This window comes from Grus americana, chromosome 1, assembly GCF_028858705.1.
Source record: "Grus americana isolate bGruAme1 chromosome 1, bGruAme1.mat, whole genome shotgun sequence".
NCBI lineage: Eukaryota > Metazoa > Chordata > Aves > Gruiformes > Gruidae > Grus > Grus americana.
In genome coordinates this window covers 187,135,054-187,145,050 of record NC_072852.1, presented here as the reverse complement: position 1 = coordinate 187,145,050, position 9,997 = coordinate 187,135,054, and the positions used below count along the sequence as shown (strand labels likewise).

At 48.9% G+C, this 9,997-nt stretch overlaps 1 protein-coding gene and 2 non-coding genes across 3 annotated transcripts; all 3 read left to right on the top strand.

The window, feature by feature from the left end:
• The first annotated feature begins 2,792 nt into the window (after positions 1–2,792).
• On the top strand, positions 2,793–7,123 carry TPT1 (tumor protein, translationally-controlled 1). Its single transcript, XM_054812650.1, has 6 exons — positions 2,793–2,950; positions 3,329–3,402; positions 3,844–4,034; positions 4,761–4,866; positions 5,344–5,460; positions 6,894–7,123. Exons 1-6 carry the CDS (start codon positions 2,923–2,925, stop codon positions 6,894–6,896), a joined length of 519 nt encoding a protein of 172 aa, XP_054668625.1. The 5' UTR covers positions 2,793–2,922; the 3' UTR covers positions 6,897–7,123.
• Positions 6,699–6,828, top strand: LOC129201978 (small nucleolar RNA SNORA31). Its single transcript, XR_008575555.1, has one exon. It is a non-coding gene; the product is annotated as a small nucleolar RNA SNORA31 (small nucleolar RNA).
• Positions 7,124–7,837: 714 nt separating the features above from the next.
• On the top strand, positions 7,838–7,973 carry LOC129201979 (small nucleolar RNA SNORA31). Its single transcript, XR_008575556.1, has one exon. It is a non-coding gene; the product is annotated as a small nucleolar RNA SNORA31 (small nucleolar RNA).
• The last annotated feature ends 2,024 nt before the right edge of the window (positions 7,974–9,997 follow it).

The following is a 9,997-nucleotide window of genomic DNA, read 5'->3' as shown; positions in this document are numbered from 1 at the left end:
CATCCCTTCACAGCCCAGCTTCACCTCTGTCCTCCAGCCTCACCTCTCACTTATTTCCATATACTGCACCTGGCACAAGACTTAGCTGCAGGCAGGATCTCCTCTCTTTTCATACAGCTCAATGGGAGTTGCCACAATGGGCTGAAAACTGTACTGTTTAATTAGAAGAAGAATGGTGAGGAATCAGCTGTCGTCTGCCATTTTAATCCAAGACACAATTAGCTGAGCACACTCATATCCAGATGCTAATATTTGATGGAAGTGAGTAACACTGCAATAATTCACGACTGGCTGAGATGTGTCTTCCATGAGAAAGGCTTCTTGGGAGGCTTTGCAGACACCTGCCTGGAAAATCCTCCTCAAATGATATTAAAAGCCTCATCTATAAAAACACAGGGCTTCCACCAGTCCTTGGGAATTTATACATCTCCAAAGATGAGGTGCACCATCAGGAAACCTTGTCACATCATTGTAGATGTCAGTCAGCATCTAAAAAGACCCTGCTGTGAAGGGACCACCTTTTTAACCTACCACTCTGGACTGTATTAACCCTGGCTAGATGTGAGAGGTGCTTGAAGGGGCTGCTTGCACATAAAGCAGGTGAAGAACACAAAGGTTTTCTTCAAACAATGCGGGTTTTTGCGGGGGGACGACACAGACACATGGACGGACGGACAACCAACCCTAAAAATAGTGCATTTTCTAATCTAATTCAGCACATGACATAATTATCTGTTTATATGGCATCACAGGAAATTTTCAGCACTGCTACCTCAGTGAAGTGCTTCTCACAAAGCCTACACCAATTAAAATACCACTAACTTAGTCCTGGGATTTATTCAGTGTTATCTGAGTTTAAATTAGTTTTAAAAGCAACTCAAGTTAAAAGGATGCAAAACCTTGTCATGTCAGCACTCCTAGTCTCATTTAAAGCTTTTTCAACTTGATATTGATTTAGTTTAACTCCACATCAAACTGGTGTTCACACAGGAGCCTTGACCTATTTAACCAACACATTTTTAAGTACTATCTCCCATTTCACAGCTGCAACTCTGAGTATAGCAAAGCGACCCGAAGGTCCATCTACCTTAGCAGTTGTGCCAAACGGTTTCTACCCTGACTCCAGTAAACTGAGTCAACTGCTGAATTTGTAAGAGGTTTCAATAATACTACAGAAATACTAATTTTTCTAGAACAATCTCTTAAAAATAAAACCAAATTGAAACACACCTACTAACTGGATGTTTTTAGCTGTGTATTACACTATGGAGAAGGAGCCAAATGTTCCCCTGTCACTCAGCCCACTGCTAAAGATGTAAGTTGCTCTTATTCCACTGTGCTTTGTAAAAAGAGGGGCTATCTTTTATCAGGCCAGCTGCCTCTTAGAAAAAAAACAGATAAGCTTTTGGGCAGGAGCCCCCTTTTCAGGTCCGAAAGAGCAGCAGTAGACCTGAAAGTGAAAAACAGCAAAAAATTACTTATAAATTAAATTAGATTATGTAAGCAGCTAGACAATCTGGGGGGGGGGGAAAGGGCGCTGATATCTGGAGCAAAGGAAGGGATAGCAGGGGAGGAGGAGATAAAACCCGAGCTCCTCTGGCACACACAAAGAAAGCAATGAGTAATTTACTGCCTGAGGAGGGTGAGGGACAGGGAATTGTGTTCCCTGCCCTGGTGTCTCTGCCAAGTGCGGGATGGTTGGCAGTATTAAGCATTGTAGGTCCCATGATGTCTTTTGAAGGTATTTTGTCGATGTCTCCTAAGAATCAGGGTTCAAGGGAGGTCTACCTTTATTTTAACTGTGACAGGCTGCTGCAGAAACATATGTGCAAGGGGGAAAAAAGAGGCCCAGGTGTTACTGTCCTTCTGCCTTTCATCTCGACCCTGACTGCTGGACTCAATCTCACTGATCTGTGGAAAAAAAAAGAAAAATATACCTGCCTAAACCAGTCCTTTCACAAGTGCAAGAAGTGGTGTGTCTGAACATACCCAACTCGATTTATCTGAGGGAGTAATAACAGGAAGAGTCTAACAGCTTCTTAATTATTTGTTCATTAAAAAAACCCATAATTTATTTGGAGAAGGCACAGCACACGTGAATATGTGTCACGGCCCTTGCATGGTGTCAGGAGCTCCTCGGCAGCGAGCGACGATGGAGACCATAGCGAGACACCCCGCAGATGAGATGGCAGCAGCCGGAGGGGGTCAGGGCAGCAGATACACGCCTTATCAGGCTGTTAATGGAGTGAGCACAGCAAGTGACGTGGTGGCGCCCCTGACCGCGGTGGGAGATGGGCAGCAGCGTTTCCTCGAGATGCCCGGGAGCATTTCTCCTTGAAAACTGAGCTTGTGCCGGAGCTGAAGAGTAAGATTCACGCCCAGGTCAGTGAAAGAGGAAGGAAGAGGAAGAAGGCAACAGCCGCTGGGCACACCTGCCAGTCAAAGCACAGCGAAGCCCATCACAGCGACAGACCGCGCTCACCCCCTGCCCTCGGCTGAGGGCAAGGAGGGCCGGCCTTCCACCGCACTTCCTCCGCCTCAGCGCAGGCATGCCGCCGCCCCCCCGCCGGCACGGCTCTCCTGGCGTGTGCGGGGAGGCGGTTTGTGCTGCAGAAACCTCACCCCCCCGCCCAAGGCCGCCCTAACGGCCCCCGCCAACCACCACCGCCGACAGGCCGACAGGCAGACAGGCAGACTGACCGACCGACCGACCGACCGCCGCGCGGGGGCGCCGGGCGGGGCGGGGGCGGGGGGGAGGAGGAGGAGGAGGAGGGAGGGAGGAGGGCGCGCGTGCGCGATGACGCGCCGGGACGTGCCCGCTATATGAGCTCCGGCAGGCGCTGACTCGGCCCTTTCCGCCTCGCTCCCGCCCGCTCTCGGGTCGCTGCGCAGAGACCCGCGCCGCCGCCCCCCGCCGCCACCATGATCATCTACCGGGACTGCATCAGCCGTAAGGGTGGTGGCACCGCACGGGGAAGGGGGCCGGGAGGAACGGGCGGGCGATCGGTTGCTCGGTCGGGGGAAGCGGCTAGCCGCGGCCTGGGCCCGGCCGCTGGGCCTGGCGGTGCTGCGCATGTGCGGGAGGCCGCGGCGGGGGGGGCGGGGAGTGAACGGGGGGGGCCACGGACCGCCTGGGCCGAGGCCGCGGGGCCCGGGCTGGAGCGGCGGGGGGCGGGGGGGGGGGGCTTGAGGGCAACGGGAAGCTGGAGCGGAGCGCGGCCTGGAAGGGCGGTGAGGAGAAGGTGGCTGCGGGCCGGCCCGGCTGCGGGGAGGCGGAGGGCGGAGGCTGACGCGGCGGCGCCCGCCTCTATGTGTCTGTCCCCCGCAGAGGACGAGATGTTCTCCGACATCTACAAGATCCGGGAGGTGGCGAACGGCCTGTGCCTGGAAGTGGAGGGGAAGGTGAGTGGCCCGCCCGCCCTGAGGAAGGTTGGGGGGAGGCAGGCAGGCCTCGCTGCTGTGACTCAGGGCCTGGCCGCTACGTGGAGCCGAGCCGGTGGCGGAGGTTTGGGGAGAGGGGGCTGGCTTCCCTGCGAGGTGGGGAGACCCCCCACGGCCTGGTGCCTGTGGCCGGGGTAGGGCTGGCTGCTGCCACAAGTGGTGTGTGAGAGGGCCCGGGGCAGCTAAGCTGGACTGCAGCGCCGGCGGTGTGATGAAGCTTTGGTCAGGCAGCAAAGGGGAGAGGAGCCTGGCTTAAGAAATCTGTGATGGGGCTGCAGTCAGGTTCCTTGCACTTAACTGTGGCTCTGAAGTCATGCCCTGCTGTCAGGTCATAGATGTGTAAGAGCGGTAGCATTAAGATTTTTGCAGAGCCGTTAAGTTTTTTGATGTCTCTAAATCTAGATGGTCACCAGGACAGAGGGTCAAATTGATGACTCTCTAATTGGTGGCAATGCCTCTGCTGAAGGTCCTGAGGGAGATGGAACAGAAGCCACGGTCATAACTGGTGTTGATATAGTAATAAACCACCACCTTCAGGAAACCAGCTTTACAAAAGAATCCTACAAGAAGTACATCAAGGACTACATGAAAGCGTGAGTATTGGAAGGCTTTTTCTTTAAATGGGATTGCGAAATTTTTAGGTTGCTGAGATTTTTAAAAGCAGTGTTGAACTTTATTCTTAGTAGGTGTTAGTTCTGATACAGGTTGCCATACTGGCTGTGAGCTTCAGTAGTGTCTTAATACTTGGTAAAACTTGAGCTGTAAAGATTTGATACTGGAATATCTAAGTTTATCTTGGCTGAGGTAGAGGACCTGATCACGTGCTTTGGATATTATTTGTAACCTTGCTGTTTTCTTTTGGATTCCTCTATGCCAAATGTGCATGTGGACAGGGGTGAAGTGGTAAAAAAAAGCTTCAGGAAGCTTTTCTAACTTGACAGTTTAAATGTCCAAAAATAATATGTGTGAATGGAATGTTTTGCTAATTCAAGGTATAATTTCTGTTGCTCAGTGTTCAGTGGGGGTTAGTATTAAAGGTGACAATGCTTTGTGATACTGATAGATTGTGCTCTTGGTGCTGTGGAAATGGCTTGCTACCATTTTTGTCTACTGCTATCCTAGAAGTAAAATGAGCTTGATATGAGTGTTGGGCACTGTTCTGCTAATTCACTACCAAAGTTAAGTTACAATTTGGGGTCTTTGAGAGGGAAAGGGGGAAAGGCAGCAAAATCAAATGGTCTGACTGCTGTTATGATGTGATGCTGCACAGTGAAGTTTTTAGTCTAGAACATGTTTTCAGAGCTTTTTTCCTCTTCCAGAATCAAAGCCAGACTTGAGGAACACAAGCCAGAGAGAGTAAAGCCTTTCATGACAGGGGCTGCAGAACAAATCAAACACATCCTTGCTAACTTCAAAAACTACCAGGTAATTAAATGTGTATCACTGCAGTACTGCTGTAAGGAGATGTAAGCTGCAATTGGTTCATCTGCTGAACTAGCTTGTGGAGAGTTTTGAGGGCTCCGTTCTGCGGATGTCTAACTTGCCCTTCTCTGAAAGTATTAGGTGCTCTGAGAGGGAGGAGAGATAGTGAAAGACTCTTAACTATTTGGGGATCTCATTTTGGCTTGCAGCGCTTGCTGTTAACTACGTTTGTAGCTACAACCATTTAGGAGCAGTGGAGTTAAAGACTTAAAAGATGGGTCACTTTGGCCCCTGCTGTGTCTTACTCTGCTGTTCATATGAGTGTGGTAAAGCTATGTGGTACTAAAATGGACACGCTGCAGAAAGCAAAATCCCTGCAGCTGGTTGGGGAGACTTCTAAACTGAACTAGGAGATGTTACAACTTTCTTGTCTAAAAAGTAATAGCTCATTAAATGTCTCAGTAACACATTTCTCTGAAGTTCTTTGTAGGAGAGAACATGAATCCAGATGGTATGGTGGCTCTCCTGGACTTCCGTGAGGATGGCGTGACCCCATATATGATTTTCTTTAAGGACGGCTTAGAGATTGAGAAATGTGTAAGTACTGACCTGAATTGGGTGGATGTGCCTAACTACCTGATTAGCTCTCAGTGCATCACTTGTTCTGTCCTATCCTTGTTAAAGTTGAACAGTAGCTGCCAGTTTAAAAACTTAAAAGTCCATCTAAGTGTAGCCTAATTGCTGCTTTGTATTATACAAAGTGGCTGAAAGTTCCCTTGTATACTATTCAATTACACTAAAAGGGGACATTGTTTCATGGCAATGATTCATGGTGACTTAATGGCTAAAAAATGCAGAAGGAATTGCCTTGGTGAGATGTGTGTAACTGGTAATGGTTTTAAACTATTAAAGACAGTGTCCTCTGAAATGGAGCACCTCTACTTTGGATCCCTCTAGGGTGGTTAATTCTGAAGTAGTTACATGTTCATGTTCTGTCTTCTTTAACTTAATCTGATGCCCTTATTTTGTTATGCAAGAACTGTCTGTTTAAATATTGCCCTAAATTTGGGAACATGGTAGTACTTGACCAAGTACTTAACCTTATTCTATCTGAATCTCCAACTGCCTGAGCTCAGGCAGCTCCTGTGGTCTGCTTTATCTTTACTCTGTGTTGGAATGTGATTGCAGGAAAACAGTCTTTGGATCCCAACACTTGAATGTTTTGGGTTATTTGGAGAGCCAGGGAATTCACTGCAGACTGGTGGTGTGGGATCACCAATTGCTTTGCCCAGTCATTGCAGACTGATGAAGCCTGTTTATAGCCAGCTAAATTTATCTACTAAAGCCTCTTACAGGCTTTCTGGTATGCAACTCATGTAAAGATGAACCAAGTTGTAGCGTGAGGCAGTAGCCTCACTAAAGGAACTCTGGCCCAGACACCACCTCCTGCAGCTTGACTGGAGGCAATGTGTCTGTCCTGGACCCTGGAACAGGCAGTCACCTGGAAGGTACCTCCTCTAAGCAGAAGCTCCTGTGCACCTCCCCTACTTGGGCAGACCTTCTGGATCTGTCATTCACATAACCCCATCTACTTCGAGATGGGGTAAAAGAATAGTAGTGAGACGTTCCAGTGGGCAAAAAAACCCCTGTTCTAGCTTCTTGGTACAGCTCTTGTAAGAGACAGCACATACATTGTAAGTTTAGTACTTGTTTAGGATGTGCTCCTGTTTGAGAGGAAATGTGAAACTTGGTGTGTCAAACAAAACGGCTGTGAGGATCTTGTCTGGCTTGCTCAGCAAGTGATGGCAGTTGCTCTGTATGATGGTAGAAATGCTCAGCATCCTCTGATAGACCATGAGCACTTGTCCTGTTGCTCTCTGGTTTGCACTAAGATGCAATAATAACTTCCTTGCGCTTTCTGTCTGCCTGACTGTGGCAGCTCAGATTGAATTAGGGAATACACAAATAAATTACAGAAACTTCTCCTGACTGTCATGACCTTGAACTAACACTTGATACTCTTGTTTCAGTAACAAATCAAACAGTATGGTTTTGGATCACCTGTCTTCATAGCTGGCTGCTGTTTCTTCTTCATCGGCACAACACCAGGAATTGGCAATGTCTAACAACTGGACTGATGTCATCTTGAGCTTTATTCACTTATTTTGACCCTGATTTGGAGTGGAGGCATTGTTTTAAAAAAAGGAAAAAACAAACATCTGTCATGTAGGTTGTCTAAAATAAAACTCATTTAAACCCATTCTAGGTGATGCCTTTTGGTCTAGTGTGTTTCTTAGGGTGACTTGCAGGAGAGGTTGCAGCAAGATGGTTGTTGAAGGATTTGGTACTATAAGTAGTATAGCCTGGTCCTAGTGTGCTACAACTTGACTGTCTCCAGACAGACCTCACATGGTTTCTACCTGTGTCACTGGAGTCCAGGAGCAGGCTGAGGGGAATAAGGCAAAGGTCAAGAAGTGTCATCGTAGCGGAGTTGGACCTTCATCTTTCATGATTGCACAGAGACTTCGATCTCTGGAAGATACCAAAGTTAATTAAAAAAACCCCACAGAATGGAATATGTGCTACTCAAATTGAGTGCTGGCTGAGCTGCTTTGTCAGACGAGGAGTCTCCTCAGCTGTAGTGTCACTTCAAGTTGAAGGTAGGAGGATGGAGGGATGGAGCACTAAACACCAGTGCTCTGAGCCCAGGGAGTGAGAACATTGGAGTGGGGGGTGAAATTACTACGTTTTCCAACACAGCCTGGCTGTGGTACTACCTCTGTATTTGACAGCTATTCAGGAGGAGATTAACGAGAACTCAGTCTAAGTTGAAGGATTTCAGGTTTTTCTGTACTTGCCTTCTTGGGGAGAGAAGTGTTGGAATGGTCTGGTCCCATCCTAAGGCAGATGGATGTCTTGGCTTGAGACTTACCTGAGTATTATCTTCTGTTCCTGCTGTGTTCCTTGTTAGGAAGTGCATCTGTTTGACAGACCTGGAGCAAACAGCCATTGCTTCTCTGGTTCTTGCTGAGATGCAACAGTAATAGGTTCCTTGCGCTTTCTACCTGTCTGACCTCGTGGCAGTCTGGATTGAATGAAGGAACACAAACACTGTATGCTCCTGCTGACAGCATGGCCGTGTGCCTGACCCAGGGATGTTACCTAGAACTGCTAGTGACTTCAGTCCAAGGCACAGGAGGTTAAGGTCCCTGGGAGGGGAGGGCATCACCCACTTGCTCGCTGTTGATCTGTGAGGCCTCAGGCCTCAGCTTCCACAGAGTTTTGGCATCCTCCCCATCTTGTGTTGGGGTTTGGCCCCTGGTGCCAGAGGGCTGAGGTGGAGGAAGGCTTCTGCAGGGCTGAGATAGGTGCAGCAGGCTGGGAGGAGTGAGATGCTGTCTGTGGAGGCGGGAGCGGAGTGTGCCCCAGTTATCTTGGAGGCTCTTGTCTGGTTTAAACACCCTATTTTAGTTCTGTGGGAACTTCATGTGCATATTTTCTTTAGTGTTCCCAAGGAAGTCTTGAGTCAGCTGTGCTTCTGGCTGAGGTACAGCTTTGGTGTAATCTAAGCAGTGTAAATTAATGCTCCTCTGCCTTCACCCAATGGGTCAGGGAGGCAGGTTCAAAGCCTAAATAAAATCACTGTGAGCCAGTTCTCCCTCTCCTTGAAGTAGATTTAATGGGCCAGGTGAGGATGTTACCTTGCCCTTCCCCTTGCATCTTTGTTAAACTGGGAGCCTTAAAGGAAGGGGAGAGTAACCACTTCCTTAGCTTGAGCCTTTTGCTTCTCAGTGGAGTAAGTTCAGCATGGGCAGGGCAGTGCTTGCATGGCCATGCAGCCCCTAATTCCCCCAGCTCCCACTTCCAGGGAGTCACAAGTGTTTAAAACTGAGTGGAACTGGGATGTGGGAGTGGAAGCAGCTCTTCCCCCTGCCTGGCTGCTCAGCGAATCATGCTGAGGCTGGGAGCCCTGGGCACGAGCCTGGAGCTGCTGTGTGGCAGCTGCTGTGCAAATGACAAGGTGCCGTTTCGAAAAGCAGCACCTTAAAAGCACGGTGAGCGCAGCCTTGCTCTTGTGTTGGATGGCTTAGGGAAATTATGTGCCATCCTGTCTATTCCAGGCTAACTGGGATATTTAATTGGTGTGTGCAAATATGCCTCACTAGTTGGTTGCATCCTCCTATCAATCTCGTCTGCTTTTCTGCATGACGGAGCGTCTGATGGGAAGTCTGCCTTCAGCCTGTTGTAGGAAAGTGTCAGTTCAAAGATGCAGGATTTTGTTCTGTTTGTATCTCCAGCGAGCTCCAAGGGAAGTGTTTTTGTTCCTGGTTGTACTGCCAAAAATACATTGCTGCCTTCAGTTTCTCGGGGAAAAGGGCAAGTCTTGTAGCTCTGTGGTGTCAAGCCTGCAAGGGAGGAGAGGTCAAACTGGGTGCCATGGCAAGGAAGGCTGTGGCAGTGAGAAGCAGCGGTCGCAGCTGCGCTGCTGTGGTAGCTACCTGCAGCAGAAGCAGGGCGATGGGAAGTCAGGATCTAGCTCTTTGCTGTGGGAGTTGCTATGTGCTATTAAGTGGGAGGCCCGTGGCTGGTTAAGGCAGTTGTCAACAGTGTGATGCAACTCTGAGTTGGAAGTGAAGTCATGTATTTCCTTGTAACCCAATTCTTCCTCTTCCGGTCCCTCTTCATTTCAAGCAGCTGTTTTCTCAGGCTCAAAAGCAAAAGTGATTTGAGAAGGCAAGGCTTCACACTGTTGTAATACTACAGCTTCGGAGTTACTAAATTGATAAAAATGCCTCATCATACATAACAAATTACCCTGGTGCTGTTTAAACACAGCCTGAACTGAAGGACAGCTTTAAAACCTATCCCCATCTTGTTTTAAAACATGTGCTTATCAGGCTTGTATCTCCCATTCCTGGGAAGATGTTTTCTGTGGCTGGGAGGGCTGTGGAGCTGGGAAGGATCCAAATAACTTTTCCCCTGAGCCTTGTGGAGTGGGTGAAGTGGCTGGGTAGAAACCAGGGTTGGGTCCCAGCCCTGCGTGGGGTGGGAGGGTGCTCTTGCACCCACCACCAGCCAGGTGCTGGCAGGGGGGGAAGGCTGATTGTTATAGAGATGGGGTAAGAACTCCTCC